Below are 23,481 nucleotides of genomic sequence, written 5' to 3' on the forward strand. Positions count from 1 at the left end.
CCCCGGCGGGGCAATAGGCGCAGCCAACCACGTCTTCAGCTGTAACCTTGACCTTCACTTTGACGTCGAACTTGTCGAACTCGACAACCGTCATGTCAGAGCCAGCAAAACTGACGTTCAAAATCCGTCGCCCGAGCCCACCGTCGCGCTCGAGCTCGACAGGTGCGGACTCAGACTTCAAAGTCCCGGCCCTTCCTCGCCACCTCAGTGGAACGAGCACGCCAGGCAGCCCGCTCCAGCGTGAATCTCCCAAACCTAGGTCGCGCACGTACGACGAGCGTGGAAGCTCTGATGAGGGCAGTGAGGCGGAGGACGAGCTGGTGTCTGGCTTCAATCAGTTCGGCGTACAGCGGTGTGTCTCGATTCCCTTGCGCTCAGCTGGAGCAGGTCCGCAACTCACAGAAGCATTCTTCGCTGACAGCCTGCACGAGAAAAAGAAGCCTCAAGGACCGCTAGTCATCCCCGCCCAGAAGAATCGGGACTGGCGAGAGTTCGCGCGCAAGAGGAAGAACCTCTATGTCCCGCCGAGTGCGACCGCCGCCACTGGCGCAGACGGCAGCGTTGGTGGCCTCGGCACCAGGGATTCTATCAACTCTGGCCCTCAGCAGGTTGGTCTCCAGGTTCGCAAGAAGGTTAAGGTCGAAGAAAACGAGATGGACGTTGAGGAGTCAGTCACTGTCACAGCCACAGAAGAGATGGCGAAAGAAGAAGAACCAGAGAACGAGGACCAGAAGGCGATCCGCGCGCTCCTCGAAGGCGCCGGTGCCGAAGGCAAGGGGCCACGCGTCGAAGTCATCGCGGCCGTCTCTGAGGACGACGCCTACCGTCAAGACGTCGCCGAACTGCCCGAGCCAGCATCGCTCGAGGACTACGAGCGCGTACCCGTCGAAGACTTTGGAGCAGCGCTACTGCGTGGTATGGGCTGGAAAGAAGGCACGGCCGCGAACCGCAAGGGCAAGGGTCCCATAGAACCATGGCTGCCGCAGGCGCGCCCGGCGCTTCTCGGGATAGGAGCAAAGGAGAAGGAGGTCTTCGACGACGGGAGCAAGAGCAAGAAGAAGGCGCGCCCCGACAAGAAGTACATACCTGTTGTGAGGCGCGAAATTCGTCCCGGCGAGAGCGAGCGCGAGTCGGGATCCGGAAGCTCCAGCAGGCGCCGTTCGCCGTCACCACGCAGCTCGAGACAGTCACCTTCACTTGACGGGCGGCGAGACCGGGATCAATACGACTCCTATGGCCGTGATCGCGAGTACAAGCGCGATAAGGACAGAGACAGAGATTATCGGGATAGAGATAGAGACTACCGAGACCGTGATCGTGATGGGGAGCGGGACAGAGACAGAGACAAAGACTACGATCGTAGGAAGGATGACCCGCGGGACTACGAGTCGAGCTCTCGACGTGACCGAGACCGGGATCGCGACCGGGATCGTCGAAGGGACAGGTCAGAGGAGAGGTTGTCGCGTCGGGATAGGGACAGGCGAGATTCTTAGCTGCATTTGTCCGTATGTGCGCTTTTCCTTGCCGTACTACTTGAGTACTCACACCGTGCAGCAGGGTGCTGTGCTCTCATAGAACAACGTGATGTGTACGAAAGCTCGCCTTCTAGCTCTGCTACCCAAACACTGGTGTTCTAGTTTGCATATCAATCTACGCTGGTACACATCGTATTTGAACATGTGGCGAAAACTCACAAGACTGTTTCGTCTATATTTTTTCCACCTGTCTTTATGTCGAGGAAGCTGTTGTGGCGTTCGGAGTCCTGCAACTGATGGCGGGCTGGTGCGACGACATCATGGAGTCGGGTAAGTTTGTTTGACGTGGAACTGCCGTCTTTCAAGAGTACGTCCAACGCTGATCGAGAGCAGGAGCATGTCATACGAATTCACCCGTCGTCCTTTCGTAGGCGTGAAACGCTAATACAGCCGTCAATGTCGCATACCCACGCAGATCACGATTGCTGATCAATGGAGAAGCAAGCTGTGTCTATCTAGGCGTTAGGGCGGCGCTCCGTCATAACGCCCTCGGTGCTCAGACGTTCATCTCACAGTCGGCTGTTCAGGTTCATGCGCCCGGTTGCTCATGGCTGATTCCTTGCCTGATGAAATTGTGAAATGTTGTTCTGTCGAGGTAGTCGAGGGCAGCTAAGCACAAATCTGCGAGCCATAAGCTGAGCCTCTCTTTCAGTTCGACGTGGGCTTACATAGAGCTTCTAACACTGCGGGTAGGATCCACATCAAATTAAACCGCTGATTGAAGCTTCCCGCAGCCCTGCTTCGGACGTCCAAACCCTATGAAACAGATGAGGACGGGCTAGCCGGCCTACTATCTGCTACAGAGAAATCCATTTTACCCACCGTCACGGCCGGCACGCAGGATTGCTGATATATATGATGTATTTTGCGATCCTGGCCCACTTCCGCCGCGGCGAAGGCACATCTCCAGCAAAACTTCCGCCCCACGCCCATGACACAGTCTCAAGCCGTCACGCATGAGTTCGAGATATTGTGGGTGGCCGACTCCTCGTCTCTGCTCCTACTCTGACATTCATCCATTGCCAACCCTCAGCCTGACAGGGGACCGCATCGCCGGCTCAGTGTTTGGTATGTCGATGCCGTCCCACTGCCAGTAGTCTAGCGGTCTTGCTTATGAATCTGCAGCGCTTGTTGTATACGAGTATGCGACTACCTTTGATCAGGAAATCGCCTGCGTGTGGCAGAGGAAGATCACCGCCACTTCTCTTCTCTTACTTTCCACGCGCTGGGTTATGCTTCTCAATCAGTTGATAACCTTGATTCCGAAGAGCGTACCGTCGAGGTGTAAGCATCCGATACTGGCTCCTTAGCGTGCGGCAGGTATCTCACCATGTTCATGGCCTGTTGCAGAAGTCGCAATCTGTCGTGTGCCACAGGCAACAACCAGCTGAACACGCACTTTCGGTCAGATGTGGACAATGGAATACAGCAGCGCAGCTGGTATATTTCACTTCCGTGGCCCAGATTGCGTGTAAGTAGATGTATCACATCGTACCGCCAGCTTCTGATGATCCCTCAGTATTCTCTAGTATGAGAGTCTATGCGCTCTGGAACGGCTCAAGATTTCGACACCTTTTCTTTGCAATTGTGCTCACACTCGGCTGCATACCAATTGCTACAAACAGTGTGCGTTCATGCTGCACGTGTAATGTACATATATTGATCCCACGCAGTTTGGCTGGGCTCGTACATCAGCGTCGTTCGAAGGCCCGCCCATCTCCACATGCGTCTATAACACGGATGTCTCTGACGACTTGAACCGCATGTGAGCTAGCTTCTAAAGCATCTACGCACCCTGGAGACTCACTCTGTTCTTTTAGAAGTTAGTCTAGCCCACCTTGTAAAATCTCGACTTTCACTTACCTATCCCAGTGCTCTACTTCACTAGATGTAGTGCCATAGCTGCAGACCTTTTGGTGCTTATTCTCACGTGGATCAATACTTTCGCACATTGGCGGCGGTTGCGACGCTTTGAGCTTGGAACATCAATCTCTACGCTGCTCCTCCGTGACGGTTTGTTCTCTCTGTACTCTGAATCGGCGGAAACGTTGACCACGCGTACGTTAGGTACCTTATACTTCATGTGCGCTAGATGATTTTCGGCCGCGTTCCAGCTCTGTAACCAGACCGCCTCGTCATAGAGTCTTGCTCGCTCCGAATATTTCGCAGATCTTGACCTATTCAACCCAGAACGTAAATGGGGTAAGTGTCGGCGCGATGACAACACCATAATCGTCGCTGACTCGACCAACTTGCCAGGCAAGCAACGCGGCGAACAATTTTCTTCAGGGAATGGTGAGCACGATGCTCCACAGTGCACCATCCCTCTAATATCTTGATAACCAAGCCCTCCCTCCTCGTGCAACGGTTCATGCTGAACCTGCGGCAGTTCAACCAGCTCGGGGCAAACGATCAGACCTCGGGTGAGACACCCCCGCTTTCACGCCTGGCTGTGAGATTCCGAGTACCGTCAGATATTCTGGGGAACATAGGCGAGCCTCTCGTGAGCCTCAACGAATCTAACCCGTCAAGCAGTGAAAATGAACTCGGCACCCTTGAAGAGCAGAGGTTTCGCGGGGTCAGCCGGATGACTACGAGCAGGCTCGTATCATAACTCGTCCAGTGACGTCCACAGCGAAATGGTGCGCGTATCGAGTATTGTCTTCAATTCTTAGCTAGCAAATATGATTCCCCGATGACTTGGCGTATCGACGTACCCAGCATATCGCGGTGGATGATTATATGCGGGCCGGTCACTTCCCTTAGTACTGTTGTGGGTAGGCAGGCAGGACAGGAACTCAGGCCATACTTCTATTAGAGTTCAATTTGCTCCAATACTGTAGTTTTACGACCGTAGCGGATGGCCTTGTGACTGTGACACCTCTGCACCGAACCGGATGAGCAGATGCGTCCTTGGTGACTTGTGACATCCGCTGGCTAACGGATGACCGAGCGCGACTACAGTATTTCACCTAGGTAGTTTTGTTGGTATGATAATACATTCTACGGTACTACAGAGCCCCGCAGGCCTGAAAAAAATGCAACTTTTTCTTCGTGACAAATCTCGGGTGTCACAACCGGATGGACCCCTCTGTGATATGTGACAGAGGCGAAATAACGGACAGGATGAGGGCCCTGTGACGCGTGACATCCGCTACGGTTGTAGAACTACAGTCGGGGCTAATTTTATACTATTTTGCGCGGATAGAGGTACAAAAGCACATTCAGTTTGTTTCATAAATACACTTAAGCTATTTCCCCATGGAGATGTTATCATTTTAGTGGTACAAAAAGATACACTACTTTTACACCTTTTGAGGTATTAGGAGAGTCGAAATATCCTTAGGGCAAAATCATCATCATTTCTTTCTCCATGTGTATTACTCTATATATGGATGTCCCGGCGGTATTTGCACCTCTTTTTGCTGCGAGCAGACCAGCTTTTACAACAAAATTTACTAAAAAAGGCGACTTTATTTTGCTCTTATTTTCAAATTTTACCTATCATATATTTTCGCCGGAAATTGTTCGGGTTTTTTTTAGCTTCTCTTCTCACGGTCATTTTCGTGCCTCTGTCAGCTAAAAATATTTACTAATTAGCCCCGTGAGTACGCGATCCATCTTGCACGACTTCTCGGCCCTTTTTCTTATGCTTTTGACCATTATAATATTCAGGGCACTCACGATATGCTGGACCAAATGTGCGAGACCCGACAGGTCTTGCGCGGAAGGGAGTTATGATGCTTGCTTGCGCTTCGACTACCATTCACCGGGGACAATTCAAATCCAAACTCCAGTTATTTGCTAGGTTTGCTCCATGTCCTCTCACTGTCGTAACTCTCACGCTGACAGCGCCATTACAGAACATCTGAGGACTCGTGACATGCCTGCACAGCGTCGAAGGCATTTTGTTACGATGGCATCTGCCCTGCACTCAGCTTCCCGTGAAATATCACCACGTCCGCGAAAATATGTCCTTGAATAGTATGGGGCTGTGAAACTCTTGACGTGCTATCTGGAGGTCAAGATGGAATTGCATCCTACGTAGCACAAGGGGACATTGACCCCCACGTCAGCATTTCGCTCTGCGTTCAACCATCAAGATGATCAGTGAGCAAACTGTTGAGCCGTACAAACTGTGATTTCAAAACGATTTATATTGTATAGGCTGCGGTATATATTACGGGCTTTCGAGCAAGCTCTCTGCTCTACATCGACCAGCCTGCACCTTTCCGTCTAAGACAACATGGCACAGTCAAACGAAGAGCTGAAGCAGGTGTTTCAATCAATGTGCAGGCATCCTCTCTTGCAATACACTCACTTGCCGCTAACGCTTCTCGCTATACGTATAGTCAGATATCGAACTATGTGGGATTTTCGTTAGCATGTGTGTTGTAGCGTCACCTAAGTCCAACAGCTACGACAGTCTCAAGCTCACTACTTTCCTTTACAGCCCTCATGGTCTATGAATTCGCCGTAACACTGGATCAAGAAATCGCCGTGGTGTGGAAGAGAAAATTTACGGCCACTTCGCTGTTGTTGCTGAGCATTCGGTGGCTCATGGTTCTGGCACCGATTCTGGGATGTCTGAATGCCATAGGACAAGCCTGGTGTGAGTAAATTGATGTCGCTGTTCGAGGATAGGCTGACCCCTTATGCCGCCTTCCAGGCGTACACTATGCCTTTTCGTAGACCCGCCTCCAGCCTTATAAACCGGTGATGCACCTATCATCAGGTGTGGACCTCTTTACGTACTAGACGTACTGTTGTTCATGATTATTACGGCCCTTACTTCCGGTGAGCAAGCCCGCCAATGGATTGTACTGGGACTGATATCCTGCGTAGCGTTCTCTGCTCTACGCGTGTATGCACTCTGGCAAGGGTCAATGGCAAAGCACGTCTTTCCTGCCATAGTATTCTTACTCGGAGTGTTTCCGGTTGGGACGAACATTGTGTGCCATCCTCCTGTGCAGTGAGCTGCGCACTGTGAGTACTGACTTCTTTTTCCAGTTCAGCTGGATACGTACTACAACGGCATACGAAGACCTTCCGCCACTCCCTACCTGCACTAGCTTCACCAACATCTCACCAAAGCTCGACACAGAGTGAGTATCAGCTCAACTTGTGGATTCACTCTGTTTTATGCTGAGTACGTTTCTTAGATGTAAGTCTGCTGTGTTTAATTTGTACGCCTGTATCATCAAATGAACCGTGATGCACATGCTTGCAGTCCTCTATCTTACAAGATGCAGTGTAATAGCTGCTGATGTCATCGTCCTTGCGCTGACGTGGGCTAAGTCGCTCAAGCAGTTTCAAGAGATGCGAAAGCTTAACCTCGGTTCATCTATCTCGGCTGTGTTGCTACGTGACGGTACGCAATTCAATTTTTTCTGTTTGTCCACAACGTGCCAGCTTACAGAGTACTGCCGTAGGTACTTTTTATTTTGTGTGAGCTATGAATTCCGCACTACGCATCAATACCATTGAACACATCGCTTCCACTAGTGCCATTCTGGCCGTAAATATCTTACAGCTCTTGACGTACTCAGCTAAGGGTCTCACAATTGTAATGAGTGGGCGCTCATGTATTGTGAAAAGTTCTGACTTCGTATTACAGGGTGCCTATACAATTGACTTCCTCCAGTCGATGGTAACGCAGTCCACTAATCTCGAGCAAAGTCATATCAATTGATCAGCATCGTCACTGTAGCCGCCTTTGCTTGTGCAGCGTTTCATCTTGAATCTGCGCCAACTCAATCTCGGGGCCATGACGGAAAGCAACTCCGATGCAAGACACTTTTCCCGCTTCTCTGTGAACTTCAGAATGCCGTCCGATCTCCTTGGGAATATCGGGGAGCCTCTGGACCACGGCCAGTGGGAACATATACAAGAAGACAGCCTTTCAGGTGTAGAACCGCGGAATCGAGTCGAATAGGGTTCCTTGCAGCATGCGGGCCCATCGCGCATATTCCCAGATGAATCAAGGGAGGCCGGTGTCAACTCAATCTTGGACTCTGCTGAGCCATTGAGGTTTGAGGATTAGATGAGTTCCCAGAGGCCCTATCATCAAACAAATCAGAGTATATATTCTCACAGGCGATGCATAGTCACGAATGATCATGCTGTCCAAAAGGTTGGAGGGAGGCCGCCCCTGGTGTCAAGTATGCAGTATCGAGAATAATATGTCATCTGCGAAAATAGCTGCTTCCTATTCTCATATGCTCGTATAGCAGTGTAGTGAACCGCTGGCCCCAGTTCGGCACATGGCAGTGCATCCTAATATTATCTGTCCTGCCAGTGGGCAATCATCTTCACGAAACAGGAAACCAGCTCGAGTCAGACGACCGGACTTCGGGTGAGACATCCTTGCTCTCTGGCCTGGCTATAAAACTCCGAGTACTGTCAGATATTCTGGGGAACATATTAGGCGAGCCTCTTGCGAGCCTCAGCGAATCCGGCCCGTCAAGCAGTGGGAGCGAGCTCGGCGCTCTTGGAGAGCATCGGAAGGTTCGCAGGGTCAGGAAGATGATTACAAGTGGGTCTGTGTGTCACCTCGTGTGGTGATGTCTCCCGCAGCGAAATATATCTCGTATCGAGGAGTACGACTTTGGAATCTTAGCTAGCAAACGTCATTTGTGGCTCGCTATGGTGCGGTCATTGACTCGGTGTCCAAAGGAGCTTCTGAACGAGCCATCATAACTCATCAGTAAAGGCGGCTGACTGGTAAGTAAAACGATAAGCTATCTAAGTAGTCTAGGTCAGTAAACAGTGTAATCTACTTTTCCTCTGCCGCTTATGTCGCTTATCTCGGACGAACCACCACGGGCAATTCCCTCTCTGAAGCTGTCTGAAGGGTTAGGTATGAAGGTCCCGGCTGCCGCTAACACGAGCTTCAATAACACTACTGCGGCCGTCGCAGACATCCCTCACCACAGCACATCCCCTGTGCTCATGATCGGCGATAATGTTCTTGCCGTCGTTGCGCGTATAGTGAAATGGCTCGAGACGTGAGACTTGGACGTGATCGATTATCGTTCTGGTCGCTTCGTGAGCCCCATCTTTTGCTGTCATAGAGCTGCGCGTCCTATTAGAGGGGTGCTTGCTTGCTTAACATGAGAAAAACCACCAGGATCGACTTCTCCATCGACCAGTTCATCATCGAAGTTCGGCCGAGCGAGCTGCGCGCAGTAATTGCAGCATTCCTTCGTGATGCTAAGTTGACTTACTCAATCAAGTTCGAAGACCCCGAGCAATTTTTTCTAGACCACCGTGCTGTTTATGGCGTTTTTGCCGGCCAGCATGATCGTGGACGGGACAGCTGCTCACTCATCGGTGTAACGACAAATAAAGAGTGTATTATCTTTGAAGTTTCATACTACTCGCAGCACTACTTCGAATTCGAGATTCTTATGAAACAGGCTCTTAAGAGTCAGCTTAGACTTTATGCCAGTATTATCGTGGACATAACCGAAGGAACGCATCCCTTAATCTCGGCCACATCAACTCCGAGGAGGTCCGCCAATAGTTATACTGATGGAAAAAAGTACTGGCGAAACATCTCGAGAGTATATGGGAGAAGACATCGGTAGGACAAACCGTGATCATGGCGGGGAACCGGCGGGGTGGCGCTTTACGACCAATAGACTGGACGTTGCGAGGGATCAGTTACAGTTTGTGGGGCGAGCTGAAGAAAATAACCTTCCGTCGTCTAGTGCCGGTAAGCCGGTGGCATCCTCTCTGACGGTCACCTCGGGATAAGGGCCGAAATGTTAGGACCTATGTATGTTTCTCTTCTGGACATCACTTCTTACCAGAGCTGATCAGAAAGACTCCGTAGACGTACGATCTCTTCGACAGCGACGCGGTTATTCCATATGACCCGACGGCTTGGTTCGCAGCTCTCGCCAGCATCCTCACGATCATCGCGCAAAAAGGGTTTAAGGGGCCCTTCACACTGGGGCCCGTCGACGACTTTTTCAGGCGTGACAGGATGCTCGCGAGCATGGGCGTGGCTACGTCTGAAGACTGCTTGCGCCCCGAAACACCCACAAGAAGACGATGAGAAAGGTTCTGCAAGCCTCCCTGCCGAGAAGAAGGCCAGACGGGACTAACAATGTGTATATCACCGAGCTTCCTCCCTACGAAATGAAGTCTCTCTCTTCTCACGATGACCCTAGGTTCCCAGGCCCCATGAGTCATCTAGAAGCCATATAACAACCAAGTTTCTCCCCTACACACGACCCCAACTCCAAGTGAGCATGCCCGCTAATGGACTGCACTTGGACCGATCTTCCTCATGGCGTTCTCCACCCTACGCGCATATGCACTCTGGCAAGGGCCGACAAAGCACATCTTTCCTGCAGCGGTAGTCATGTTCGGAGCACCGAATGTTTGTTCCAATTGGAACTGGCGGTCCCAGTTGGGACAAACATTGTGTGCTGCCGTCCTCCTGTGGATCATGACATTGTCTTCTCTACTATCACGGTCCTCGTGCTTCCGTGGGCCAGGTCGCCCTGGCAGTCCCCGAAGGTGCGACGACTCAGACTCGGTCCAGCACCCCTTCTGGCCGCGGACACGGACGAAAAAGGCACTATGCGCAGATACAAAGATCCTGAGAAGGTAGGCTGAATGGTTGTCATCAATAGGCAAGCATATCTCGCATGGCGTCGGAGGTCGAGAGCGCAGTAGCGCCCTCCATCCGGCTTGACCTCGACCTCCCTCTTTCGGTCCCTCCTCAGCTTCCACGCTGCCACCCATCCCGGCGCCAGATGCTGTGAGATGCACTGTGCAGCAGCGTTAGAGCGCCACGCTGCGTCTCAGAAGCCCACGTCTGCCTGCCGTTTCCGCTGCCACTTTGCCGCCAAAATCGCTGCCGCAGACCGTCGACCGGACCCGCGCGCCCCCCTGGCAAGCCTCAGCCCGACGCGATATAGATGCGCTCTGCAGGATCCAGGCCTCGATCCCCCGAACGAGATCAGCACGTATCGGGACACATGATGCATGTTGTCTCTACACGAGTGTTGGCGCGTCGTGGGTGGGTGTATGCAAAGGCAGTCGGGTCGAGCGGGGAAAATCTGGGGCGGACAGTGGTACGTCTGATGTGTCACCGTGTGCGTGGTGAACAGTCCTGATTTTGCCCAGATTGCTGTCCTCGAGACAAAGAACAGAACTGCACAGAATCATCCACACGTGCTGCGCGTCCTCGTCGGACACAGGTTGGCGAGTTCGGTCTCGCTTGGGGGTTAGCTAGCTTTGTCGTCGCTTCCAGCGCTGGATAAGCTGCATGAAGTAGAAGTGGCTCCAGTCGACCGTGCAGCGTCCGCGTCCGCTGTCCCTTGCGGCTTGGTGCTAAGCAAAATTGACCAGGTGTACTCTGCACAATGCTCGTTCACGTATGGTGCACCGGCTCATAAGACGATGACCCAGGAAATACCTATTTAGTGTAAGCAAGATGCTATAGAATCGCACAATAGCACCGCCTGACGATGGCCTTGTAGTGCCCTTCTAGCCTTGAACGTGGTGCGACTCATCGCATTTTCGAGCACTCTCTTTGAGGTGAATGGTAATGAAGCACACCTATAGTTCAATTTCAAAGCATCCTGACTTCGTATCTACAGACTTCCTATGCGGCTCCCTTTCTACGGTCGATGGTGATACCCCTCCTGACCTCAGCGTAAAGGGAGCTCTCGCTGACTGACATCGCTCCTTACAGCCTGCTCTGCTGGCACAGCGCTCCATGCTAAACCTCCGCCAGCTCGGCCCCGCCGGCGGCGCCGGAGAACTTCAATCGGACACCCGACGGCCCTCCCGCTTCTCCGTGAATTTGAGAGTGCCCTCGGATTTTCTCAGGAATATCGGGGAGCCTCTAGACCACGGACAGTCGGAGAATGTCCAGGAAGACGAAGACGACGACGACGACGCTGTCGATGTCACAGGAGAATGGCACTGCGGATCCGAAGAGGGTTCTGTGCAACAGGTAAAACCACGGTCAACCGCGCACTGGGACGAGCTACGACTGGAACAGTGGTCATGCTGCCCGGAAAGCAGGGCTGTCACTGTCAGCGTTCGATTCTGCCCACTCCCTGATCCCAGCCTTGTTGTGCACCTTTCATATATATATTTGTGCGAAAGTTCGGAGTTGCCAGGAGCGTACCATCTGTAAAATGCCGGCGTAGTAGTGGCGTACCGAATGTGTCGACGCCGAATTTGGGTATTAATGCGACCCAGCAGCGCTGGGCATGCGCGAGACAGAAGAAGAATCCGACGGTTGGACATAAACAAACAGAGAACCGGATGTGCATTACATGTGGTACTAGCTGAGAGGAGAGGGTGTAGACATTGTTGGCCACAAGAGCTCCGCGCGCGCTTCTCCCACCCAACGCCGCCGTGTACGCGCTTCATGGCCGTCGCAGCTTGACCTCGACCAGCATCTCGACTGGCAACGTACACAGGTCTTTGTCCGGTTCTTGCACCATTCTGCGCTGTCCGAGAGTAGCCCTTCCAATACTTGCACCACGTATGCTGCTGCCCGGCGACGCAATAGTTGAATAGGCCTCGGGAGCTTCCTCATGCTGACGGACGAGGCCCAGGCGCGCCATTTTCCCGTCGTCGTCGGCCGTTTATACTACTCCCCGGCCTTGGATCCCTAGCGGGCCGGTGTCGCCATTGCCATCTGGACGCTACGAGCCATCGTGGACAGCCGGCCTGCTCTTGAGCCCGAAGGGATGCCTGTGCGCGTATGGCGCACCATGCCTATCCGATGCCCGTTGGGTACGACGACGCGCCGGCCTCAGTTGATTCTCAGGGTTTGAAGGGTGTGCAGGCGCGGGATTTGTAGAGGCAACTGGGTCGAACGTGAGGGGTCCGAAGGGACAGGGTGTGTTCGATATTTTACCGTGTGCGGGAGAGATCGTTCTGACTTTGCCTAGGTCGCTGCGTAAGACCTACCCGAGACGGAAGCCAATGCTGCTTAGAGCTCGCACATGAGCTGCTACACAAAAATGCGTCCGTGATAAATGGTGAGCATCCTGCTGCATCTCACGAAGCCTCTCGCCGTCTCCTCGGGTCACTATGAAGCCTTCCATCGCGTGCTCAACGCAACTCCGCTTCCTGGCCACCACTTCAGACATCACCCGCAGAACTGTGCACCGGCACAAGTAATTCTCGATTTCCTCCCAGCTCTGCCCTGCGTATTCGAGCCTCGGCTTCCATACGCCGACGCATCCCTGCACGGGGGCATCGTATCTGCCGTCCTTTCGCAGCCCTGCGGGAGTTGTTTGGAGCGATGCTCGTGAGGAGATGGTTCGCGTGGTGCGGTTATGGAGTACTTGTACGGGAACCGAGATACAAGATTTAGTGACGAGAATGATTTGTTCGGTGTACTCATGAGCTTTGTCGTGACTGCCCAGTCCTTTGGAGCACTGGAAGGAAGCATCGGAGGTATGTGCGTTGCGCCCAGCGCCCTCTGCAGCAGCCACGGCCTTTGCCGTGTCAGTTTTGACATTGCGATAGCGAGAGCCGCACTGTGCCGATTTCATGCACATGGTCGATGCGACGCCGCCGGGCGAGACCCTTCTCCTGTGTGGCTGGAACAGTCCGTCCACGGATGCAGATCTCCCATATTTCCACCCATCTGTCCGACAAACGCTCCTCCTGCCCGACCCAACCGGATGCAGCTCGCGGCAGGCACCGGAGGAGCCAAGCATTGTGCTAGCAGGATGCGCCCAAAAAGCTCGCGAGCGCACGGCCGGGTACGCTCCCCTTGCGACATGACTCCGGGTCGAGGTGTTTTTCTTTTCCAGTCCACAGCCTATGCCTTGTTCTCGTCGTTGTCGGACCTCCGGCTTTGACAGTTCCTTTGTGGAAGTGCTTTGCAAATGTCCGATCTTCAGCTGCCGCACTGCGATTTCCTTCTGCGACAGAACCCGGGCTCGACGCGCCTCTGGTCGGATTTTCGTGCACGGCCACGGTGTCCATCCTATAGTTCGGCAGAATTTTCTTGTTCTGTGAGTAGCAGAGTGCTGCCGTGTGCTCCATGTTCGGGATCCTGGCGTTCGCGGGGTACGGCCATTGTGTGAAGTGAGAAGACGAAGCGGGCGGTATGGACATCCCACTTCCTGAACATTCCCCGCTCATAACATACATATATTGCTCGTAGGTGAATTGGCAGTCCTGCATCGGCCTCGTAGACGCAAACGACATGGCTTCGCTAAACAAGAACTACCTGACGCAAGAACTACGAGACTAGTACGTGTCTTCTCTCCATTGAACAAGCCTTGTTAGCTGCCTCTGACGACCATTATATACATTCAGTCTGACGGTGAACTATGTCGAATGCTCACTCGTGTGTGCGTCACGGCATCGTCGAGCTCCGCTTTGCATCTCTGGATTTAGCGTTTTGTTTCACAGGTCTCGCGATCTATGAATTCGTCATAACTTTCAACCAGGAAATCAAAGTCGTGTGGAAGAGAAAGTTCACGGCGACCTCGCTGCTGCTGCTAGGCCTCCGCTGGGTCATGCTTCCGTACCCGATCCTCGCAGTCTTGCCCGCGAAACAAGCGGCCACCTGGTGTGAGTCTCGTGATATTGCTCAAGTACGCGCCCTGACCACACCGACCTTCCAGGCGTAACGATCTGTCCCTTTTCCTCGCCATTCTCGCTCTGACGAGCCGCTGTGCGCATTCATACAAGGTGCAAGCCGGTGTACACAGCACAAATCTTGGTCTACCTGGCGATCACCGCTCTGGTTTCACGTGAGCCTCTTCACTGCCATCCATCTGCACTCGAAACCTGGCAGCTCAATCGCTCATTCGCGCAGTGTTCTCCGCGCTGCGCGTGTACGCGCTCTGGCACGAGTCGCGGATGAAGCACCTCTTCTTCGCCTTCGTGCTCACTTTCGGCCTCGCCGTCCCGATCGGGACGAACTTTGTGCGTCTGCCTTTTTCCGGCCGGGATTTTACTAGGATCGCGTTGACAAAACAAAACCTCCTGTCGATGCTTTTTTTTTTTTGTTAGTGGTCCCTGGCACGCACCGCGGTCGCGCCCGAGGACCTCGTGCTGCTCTCCGTCTGCAACGCGTTCATCGACGTCCCACAGAGGCTCGACAAACAGTGCGTGTGTTCCTCTCTCTCCCCTGACGTCCGCTGTGACTTGAGCTGTTGCGCTGACTCCGCTTTTAACCGCAGGAGTACGTGTCTGCTGCTTTTTTTTTTTTTGGGTTTGAGAATTTGGCACGATGACGTACTACGTGCGCGCAGCGATATACCTCGCGCGGGGCTGCGCGATCGCGGCGGACGCCGCGGTGCTCGTGCTGACGTGGGTCAAGTCGTTCGGACACTTCCGCGAGATGCGCCGGCTCAAGCTGCGCTCGTCGATCACGGCGATCCTGCTCCGGGACGGTGCGTGGCGACGCTCGGCTTTCTCTGTCCTTCTGCTCGCTGCTCGTCACCGCTGACCTTTTTCCAAATTCTGGTCGACAGGCACCGTTTATTTCATGTGAGCTTGGTGTACTAGCCGCCCCGCATGAAAACTTGCGTGACCTGACGCGCGTGCGCTTTTCCTCCTCGCCTCCCAAAGGACGCTCCTGGTCCTGAACATCCTCCAGGTCCGGCTGACGCTCAAATCAAACAGCGACGTCTTCGAGGTGCGTGTGTGTGAAACCAGCGTAACTCGCCTCTCTCTGACCCTTGTTTTTGCGTCCCCAGGAAATCTACACCGCCCTACAACTCATGGTAAGACGAACCCCCACCACGCACACGCGCGCGCGTCCTCTGAGCAGAAGCCGCTGACCTCCTCCCCCCTCTCTTGGCTGCGCAGCCCGCGCTGCTCGCACAGCGCTTCATGCTCAACCTCCGCCTGCAGCGACGCGCCGGCGCCGTCGGAGAAGGCAGCAGCAGCGCCAGCTCGTCGGACTTTGCGCACCACCACCACCCGTCCCGCTTCTCGGCGAACCTCAAGATGCCTTCTGACTTCCTCGGGAACATCGGCGAGCCGCTCGGCGACGGGCTGGAGGAGGAGAGGGAGCAGGTGCAAGGGGAGGATGGCGGCAACCGTGGCGAAGGGTGCTGTCTGGGAGGAGGAGGAGGAGGAGGAGGAGGAGGAGAACAGCACGTCGGAGGGCTGGAGACGTCGCGGCGGTGTGCCGGCGCTGTGCAGGAAAGCCCGGTGGCGCAGTGCGGCGGTGGCGCGCAGCGAGATGGGTCGGCGTGTTAGGTGTGCGCTTTTTGGTTCGACTTTGCCTGGCGCTTTGTGCAGCTCTCCTTCCAAAATTGCGGCCTCTGTCACCTTTGTTCTCAGTGAGAACGGTCGGCTGCTATGGTCGATATCATATTGATTGTTGTGACGATCTATACGGTAGACGTCATTTTCGACGCCCAATGCGGCTCTGCACCTGCGACCCGAAGCTGAACCTTGAGTCGTGGAGGCGCAGGGCGTCCAGTGAATGAACTTGCCGTCGACTATCCGTGGCTTTTCAGCGAGCTTGTAAGTGGCTTCACAGCAGCACACTGCCACGAGTAACATTAATTGTCGTAATATTAATCAAGAAAGTTATGTAATCGTTTGGGTTTAGGACCGTATTACTACCAGGCCATTCCAGCACGCGACAGCCCACGTCCAAAGATCCAGCGAAAGACAAGATCATGAAAGGTTAATCTGGACATACGAATAGTCAAAGACATTGCTAAGCGACGCCTAGCAGAGACTCGTATCAGCATCAGATTTCATGTCTGTTTTTTTGAGGTACTCACCCCGCCCTCCTGGAACTGATGTGCAACCTGGACGATCGCCCCGCCGGGCTGGTAGCCCGGAAGCTGGAAGGTGAAGTCCTGGTAGTGCCCTTTCTCCGGCACAGACGTGTTCCACTGCGGGTTGAACGGCCCGTTGTAGAGCACCGTCGCAGGGCCCCACTGGTCGGGCTGGCCACAGACGTCGTAGCAGCTGTTCATGGCGATGAGCACCGAGGTCTGCACGAGTGGGCCGAGAGACGGCTAGATTGCAGTAAACAGATGAGGGACGGATGGTGATTTGAGTGAGGGGCGATACGTACGTCTTGCTCGAGTTCGACTACGAGGGTGCCGTTGCCGGAGACTGTCTGGCCCGCGGTGGGCGCCTGGATGTGCAGCCGCTGAGCCAGGGCGCAGGCGGCGAGGGAAGCGAGGACGAAGAAGGTCTTCATGGCTGCGAAATAATAGGTGAAGGGCAAAACGTTCGAAGGAGGCTCGAGGAGTGCCGTTTGGGATACTTATGCGTTGGGCATGCGTCCCTTTATACGTCCGTATCGACGGCCATGATCGCCGACGCTCGCTCGGACGACGCAAATACGCGGTTGCGATCCGTCGCCGGCGCAGATTTCGAAACGCCGCTTCTGTAGGCTGGAAGGAACTGTCTAAGGCGGAGGAGACACAATCAGCGCCCGTGGAGTGTCCCGCCAATCTCACAAGTGCTTGGCCGCCGCTTAACTTATTTGCATGGAAGACGGCCATGTCTCTCCGCTACCGCACATTGAATGGTTCCCAAAGGGCTTGGGCTGAGATAAAATAGACCACCGCTCAAGTAGACAGCCGTTGACCAAGTGAACACCTCTACAAAATCAGACTCAGTCCAGCAAGGAATATGCGCTCCGCGAGCTGACCCACCATTGAAGTAAACTAGCCTTCTCGTCTACAGATACTATCTAGAAGCAACTCAATCACAATTAGCCTCGGAGAGTGATCAAAGTTGCGATCAGACGGCTCATTAGTGGACAGTACTTCGTGAGATACGTTGCCGTCAACAAGCATGGTTGCTGAACAGGTATTGCGGTCAGTACAGGCCTGGGCGGGCTGCTGAGACACAAAAGGTATAGATTAGGCGGCCTGATGCGCGCAATAGTTCTTATGAGGTTCAAATGCATGCTCGCAGAATCCACGTGAGTTAGCTTCAGATGAAATCAGAACAGCTCTTGCGTGATAACAGCACAGGACGCACTCACCCTAGATATCGTGGACTCTTCCCCAAGAGCCGTCAGTAAACTCCACCCGGGCTTGTGGTGCCGTTCACACCACGTCCGCCAGCTAAAATTGGCAGGAGTGGAGAGAGAAGTGTTGACACCTACCAGTGTAAAAGTCGAGCGAGAGACTCCGGAGATAGAGTGCCTTGAGACAAGAGAACAATATTATGCTGGAGTCTTGAATACATGAGTGCCTGTGGTGCGATGTACCAAATATGTTCAGTGTTTTAGATGGACAGCTATTGAAGCGGCGCAACTTACTCGGCTACTATTCATCTTCTCACCGGCTGACGGCCCTATTTCTCCACAACCTAGAAGACCGCGGAACATCCCGAGCCTAATTTACCAAAAGATAAGTGCGAAAGCCGCACGATGTTTGTATTGATGCTCGATTCCGCGTGGGCGGCCAGCCGAAGCCGTCGGCGCCAAAGAGTGATGTCGGCCGGAGTCTTTGTGGCACCTTGATCCGCCTGCCGACCGCATCATTTCGCCTGGCCGCCCCTGCGCAAAGTCGCCACTGGCTCAGGTAGTTGCCACAAGAAACACCGAGCTCGATCATGCTACAAACGTAGCTTCGGCTAATTAGCGTCCTCCTGGTAGCAGCCGCAACGGCCACGGTCGAGCTGCAACGACGACGAGGCCAGGTAGCTGCCAGAGCTGTTCACCGCCATTCCGTCTACCCATCCTGTTCTCGCCCCTCTTGCGTGCTTTTCATCAAAAATAATATCAAGTGTGTATTGCCAGAAATCATACGTGATGTGCGAATACCGTCGGCCCTCAATGACGCTAGCACGGCCACAGCAGCCGCTTCAATACCGTTCGGGACTTGTCGAGGGCTACGACGTGAGTCCGAGCTACAAACCGTGCAGCTCCACAGAGCCACGAAGCGACAATCAAGATGGGCTACCCTTACGATTTGTGTGCTCATGGGTTGGTGGATGGCACTGGCACTTACACAGCCCCTAAGGATGGCTAGGTGAGCACCCATGCAGGGGAAGCGTGTCTGGACGCGGTCGGGGAGAAAGACGGGCGGGATGGCTTCCATGACGTGGAAGCACAGAAACGGGAGGTATGGTCAAGCCTTGAAAGTTCCGCAGAACGCCGTGTTGAACCGCCGTTGTCCCTGCCCGGCGGCAGCCGCACTGAGACCCAAGACGCCCTTCACCACAGCTGCTGGTGAGACTGAGTCCGACGGCGTTCCTGAGGCGCACACGCTCTTTCCATGTCTTCCCAACATGCGCCGCTGGCCCTGTGTAGTCATACGAAGAACGCGCCTGCCCACTTAACCTCGAAGGATGTCCACGAAACGAGCTGGAAAAGCATTGGCCGAACAGCTTTTCAGGACTGCCCGCAGTGTTGTGCCATGAACGATGCAGGCGAAGTGAGCGCGGCCAAGAGCATGACAATGGACCAACAAAAGCGGGAGCCCCCTAGGACGCGCTTTCAGGACTGAATTCAGTCTTGTAGGTAAGAATCCTGAGGCCCCGTGCCAGTTCGTAAGCCTCTGATTTCGCAGGCGGGTTCGTCCCTCTGTGGAATACATGTACAAGGGTCGATAGCCTCCGAGCTGTCTCAGAATCGACTGGAGAACAGAGACCCCGAGATAACGACGCCAGGCCTGCCAGTGGCCTGCCTCTCTTCCGCGAGCAGCCAGACACAACGAGCACGGAATGTGTGATTGCTCCTGGCTTGGATGTGCATACGACGGTACGGAGTTGACGGCGGATGTTGGAGACCGAGGCCACCCCCTGGCAACGCAGAGCAACAGGTTCTACGATGCTTGCACTTTGAATGAGGATTAAGAGATCGAGTGCATGGGGCTACAAGCTCCTGGACCTACCACAGTCTCATGCTCGCTGCTCGCGATGCTTCAGCGCTCGCCCGCGGCCGCGGCAGTGCCGCATACTGAACCCCCGACGCGACGTCTATGTGAGCACCTACAGGGGGTCGAGCAGCTTATCTGTAGTTCGTATCGCAAGAGAGGAAAGGCTGAGAAGATTACAATACTAGTGTTCTTTCAGGGTAGTCGAGAGTTCCGATGATGACAGCAGGGAAGAAAGTGTGGCAGCGCTAACGCGCGCCGCGCTGCTTGACTTTCAACCCGCGTCTTGTCCCGCCATATCCGCCAGCCTTTGCTCCATTCTCGCAACTTTGCACTCTGCCGCGGACCGTGAGGCTCATTTATTGCCGATGACACGAGATACAACGACGTGGACTGTTACTGCGCGGTATCCTCCACACGGCAAGACGGGGCTCACGGAGACTCGGAACATGCTGCGGCTGTCTAGGCTGCCCGCATGCCGTACCAGCCTGCAGAACTGTCCCCACCGCCACCGGTTCTGTCGACCAACACGCGTCTGAGGTCTGTCTATCTCGTCGGACCTCATGAGGTGCCCGCACATATGCGTTACGCTGTGCTCATCTCGTTCGGTTGGACATGAACTACGCGCTGGCTGCGCTTGCCACCTATGCCCTTTCCCCTTTATTGGCATGGAAGATGCGGAGACAGTTGGGTGGAACATGAAAATGGGAGGGGTCTAGGTGCGTCTGATGTTTTGTGCGTAAGAGGGTTCGCCCTAATTCTGCGATAATTGCCGCGTCAGGCTTTTCTACCACGAAAAGCAAGGCTGTCCAGAAATACGCTTCATCATTCTCTCGAGCCTCTACCTGGCTGCACGAAGTTGCATCAATGACAGCCCAGCCCTTGCACTAGTATTACCGGCCCAATCCCATCCCCATGCCACCGCCCCGTCTGGGGTCCTGTACATCGTAGGCCGAAAGGATATCCTTGCCACCGCCTCGCGCTGATCTGTGATCTTCCCCAGCACTACCGACACCATACCCGCGCGCTCTCGCCTAGAAGTTCGTAGGCGAGAATCTTGCCCACGCCAACAACCGCTGCAGACGCGCCACAATCAACGCATACTCCATTATTCAGGACGGCGATACAGCCACTACCTGCGAATAGTGCTTTCAACTAATGACGGCGCGCCACCTTCCTGCAGTGCGCATTCCTCGGCCGTCACGGCGGCGCGTTCGTACGAGAATATCCCTTTGGCCATCCGGTCGCAACTCCTCGAGTTCCGGCGGCATGCATCATTTCTCTGCCGAGTTATGGACGAAGTTGCCGTGCGGTGGAAGGCGTCGGTATGGGCTACGGGTATCGAGGAAGAATGCGGCTCGTCGGGAGATCTTGTGGAGGTATAGCAACATTATACCCGTATGCAGAAACAAGATTGAAAGGCAGAGTTGTTCAGCGAGGCGCACAAAGACTTGCGGCGTATGCTCACGAGCTTTACCGAACACTGTGGGGGACTGAATGAATGCGTCGGATGCTGGTGATAATGCTACGTGCGTTGCTATTCTCGTCTGTCGTGCCGCACAACTCTACATCGTCACAGGATACCTTTCGACGCATTGTAAATCACAGAATTATTGCCACCTATAGACGCTTTCCTCTACGCTTACATAATCAGACGCGGGACTTGCTTCGCATTGACCCCGCTAAAATCAAAACCGATGCGTCCCGCTCTGTGCATGTAAGGGCCGACGTAACGATTGTATCGCTAGGTGGTAAGCAAACCGATCTCGTTTTAACTTCGCACTATGATAACATCCAGCAATGGGTCTCCTAGGAAACCTATTTCTTGAACAAGTATTCTGGCTTCTGATACTGATAGTATACATGTATCTGCCAACGATATGCATGTATTTGTCAGCGTATACGTGTATCCGTTGACAGTAGACATATAGCCATTCACTGACAATATACATGTATCCACCGGCATTACATATGATTATCCGCTCACACCATACATATACCGCTCAGAGGCAAGTTCTTCCTACACCAACTTCGCTGCAGCTTTTCACCCACGCGACATGACCCAGCCAAACGAGTACCTGAAGCAGGACCTTCGAACATTGTGCGGGCTTTCTTTCTATGGAGCACGTCTGCGCTCCTGCTGACGTCCCACATACACACTCAGTCTCACAGTGAACTACGTCGAGTGCTCTCTTATGTGTACGTCGCGGTTTTGCACAGCTGCAGTGACTCTAGGCTCAGCATTTTTTTTCAGGCCTCGTGGTTTACGAGTTCGTCATGACACTAGACCAAGAAGTCATAGTAGTGTGGAGGAGGAAGTATACAGTCGCCTCGATGCTATTGCTGAGCACTCGCTGGCTCATGCTTTTGTACCCAATACTGGCCGTCTTACCTATGGATCAAACAGCTGCTTGGTGTAAGTCTTACGGTGCTGCTCAGGAATTGAAAGATTCACAAGACCATCCTCCAGATGCATAGTCCGCCTTTTCTCAGAACCCTCTCTCACGAGCTGCCGCATTGTGACAAGGTGTAGGCCGGTACATACCGTGAAAATTGTGGTATACTTGGCTATTACGGCCCTGGTCTCATGTCAGCTCGAGCTCCATCCGATTGGTTTGTGACTGACCTTCTGTCCAGTGTTCTCCGCCTTGCGTGTATACGCGCTCTGGCAAGGGTCAAGAATGAAGTACTACTTTACCGTCATTGTACTCGCACTGAGTTTGGCCGTCCCAATCGGAACGCACATTGTGGGTCATTTTCCAATTTATAAGTCATGCAATCCTCCGTACCGACTCTCTTTCAGTTCGCTTTGACGCACACCGCGGCTGTATATGAAGACCTTCTTCTGCTCTCTGTCTGCAAAGCTTCTGTTGACCTTCCGCTGAAGCTTAACAAAGAACGTGTGAGTGCATCTCGATTGGAGGCAACCTAGCTATGGTAGCGTCGTTTCATTGTGTGCTGACCGCTTTCGTCAGGAGCCCATCTGCTATGCTAGAGTTTGCACACTATTAACTAGCGTACATGCGTCCAGTGATATTTTTTACGAGGGGAAGCGCAATCGCCGCTGACATTGTCGTGCTCGTGCTAACATGGATCAAGTCATTCAAGCACTTCCAGGAGATGCAACGGCTGAGGGTCAGTTCGTCTATTTCTGTTGTTCTGCTACGAGATGGTATGTATGCGACTTTCGCCTGCCCGTGCACAATGTGACTCCTAGAATGCCTACCTAGGTACTCTTTATTTTATGTAGGCCAGCAATCCCAAAACTGCTCGGTGATTCCGTCTAACACATGAATTTCCAGCGCCCTTCTAGCCATGAATATTCTACAGTTCCTAACCCCGTACTCACACGGTCCCCTTTCAGCAGTAAGTGGCTTATTTTTACCTGTGTTTAGAAAAGTTCTGATTCAACACCTACAGATTAACTATGCGCATACTTTTCTCCCAGCCCTGGTGAGAATTCTATTGGACTAGATGGCAAGTATGTTTACTGATCAAGCGTCATTACCAATAGCCCGCTTTGCTAGTGCAGCGGTTTATTCTAAATCTCCGCCAGCTCAATCATGGCGGGATCGCTGAAGGGACTCGGAGCGACCACGATGTGCAGCACTTTTCTCGATTTTCTGTGAGCTTAAGGGTGCCGTCGGATTTTCTTGGAAATATTGGAGAGCCTTTGGACCACAGTCAGTCGGATTGGACGCACGAAGATGATGAGGATGACATCCCGCAGGCACGTCAGTCAAGTGGAAGCCGGGGAGGTTCAATGGGGTCCGCTGTGGCTCCGGTGCCGTGGTTTACAGGACGTACAAATGAATCGAATAACGTGGATCCTTTCTCTTTATCCTCGTTTGGGTCGGTGTATTCCGAATGGTCGTAGCTTCGAGATCTAAACATTCGGTACGCACCCGGCTCTGCGCATCTCCCGGACAGCTAATCACAATTATTCCCGCAGGCACTGGATGCCTCATATTGAACGATAATTGCTAGAGTTCCCAGATAATCAGAAACGCTGTCTAGCCAGCACGCCGCTCCTGATCTGAAGTAGACAGTTATTTGTGTTTCTTGCAGTACGGCTCTTCAACGTTTCAACCCTCGCTTATGTCGTCACCGTGCTCCTCACTCCGACCGTGACCTCG

The 23,481-nt window shown here is 53.6% G+C and overlaps 5 protein-coding genes across 5 annotated transcripts; 4 read left to right on the forward strand and 1 right to left on the reverse strand.

Moving 5' to 3' along the window:
* The first annotated feature begins 219 nt into the window (after positions 1–219).
* On the forward strand, positions 220–1,693 carry PHACADRAFT_253300 (uncharacterized protein). Its single transcript, XM_007394057.1, has 3 exons — positions 220–352; positions 406–1,505; positions 1,555–1,693. The coding sequence occupies exons 1-2, from the start codon at positions 292–294 to the stop codon at positions 1,491–1,493; spliced, it is 1,149 nt and encodes a 382-aa protein (XP_007394119.1). The 5' UTR covers positions 220–291; the 3' UTR covers positions 1,494–1,505; positions 1,555–1,693.
* Positions 1,694–5,972: 4,279 nt separating this feature from the next.
* Positions 5,973–6,157, forward strand: PHACADRAFT_253302 (uncharacterized protein; the record flags this gene model as incomplete). The annotated part of the gene is made up of 1 exon (XM_007394058.1): positions 5,973–6,157. The coding sequence occupies exon 1, from the start codon at positions 5,994–5,996 to the stop codon at positions 6,153–6,155; it is 162 nt and encodes a 53-aa protein (XP_007394120.1). The 5' UTR covers positions 5,973–5,993.
* A 150-nt stretch (positions 6,158–6,307) lies between these two features.
* On the forward strand, positions 6,308–7,814 carry PHACADRAFT_207547 (uncharacterized protein; the record flags this gene model as incomplete). Its single annotated transcript, XM_007394059.1, has 8 exons — positions 6,308–6,332; positions 6,381–6,487; positions 6,546–6,640; positions 6,788–6,906; positions 6,968–6,983; positions 7,041–7,101; positions 7,153–7,185; positions 7,246–7,814. 8 exons carry the CDS (start codon positions 6,308–6,310, stop codon positions 7,468–7,470), a joined length of 681 nt encoding a protein of 226 aa, XP_007394121.1. The 3' UTR covers positions 7,471–7,814.
* Positions 7,815–8,330: 516 nt separating this feature from the next.
* PHACADRAFT_193887 (uncharacterized protein) lies at positions 8,331–15,746 on the forward strand (the record flags this gene model as incomplete). The annotated part of the gene is made up of 16 exons (XM_007394060.1): positions 8,331–8,542; positions 11,033–11,097; positions 11,153–11,208; positions 11,248–11,511; positions 13,693–13,781; positions 13,848–13,882; positions 13,944–14,103; positions 14,159–14,208; positions 14,353–14,462; positions 14,550–14,644; positions 14,720–14,727; positions 14,792–14,932; positions 15,014–15,029; positions 15,111–15,177; positions 15,239–15,265; positions 15,351–15,746. The coding sequence occupies 16 exons, from the start codon at positions 8,331–8,333 to the stop codon at positions 15,744–15,746; spliced, it is 1,791 nt and encodes a 596-aa protein (XP_007394122.1).
* A 509-nt stretch (positions 15,747–16,255) lies between these two features.
* PHACADRAFT_140896 (uncharacterized protein) lies at positions 16,256–16,718 on the reverse strand (the record flags this gene model as incomplete). Its single annotated transcript, XM_007394061.1, has 2 exons — positions 16,582–16,718; positions 16,256–16,522 (listed from the first exon to the last, which is right to left on the reverse strand). The coding sequence occupies exons 1-2, from the start codon at positions 16,708–16,710 to the stop codon at positions 16,256–16,258; spliced, it is 396 nt and encodes a 131-aa protein (XP_007394123.1). The 5' UTR covers positions 16,711–16,718.
* Between the last annotated feature and the right edge of the window lie 6,763 nt (positions 16,719–23,481).

The sequence above is a fragment of the Phanerochaete carnosa genome (genome assembly GCF_000300595.1).
Source record: "Phanerochaete carnosa HHB-10118-sp unplaced genomic scaffold PHACAscaffold_4, whole genome shotgun sequence".
In the NCBI taxonomy this organism is placed as follows: Eukaryota; Fungi; Basidiomycota; class Agaricomycetes; order Polyporales; family Phanerochaetaceae; genus Phanerochaete; species Phanerochaete carnosa.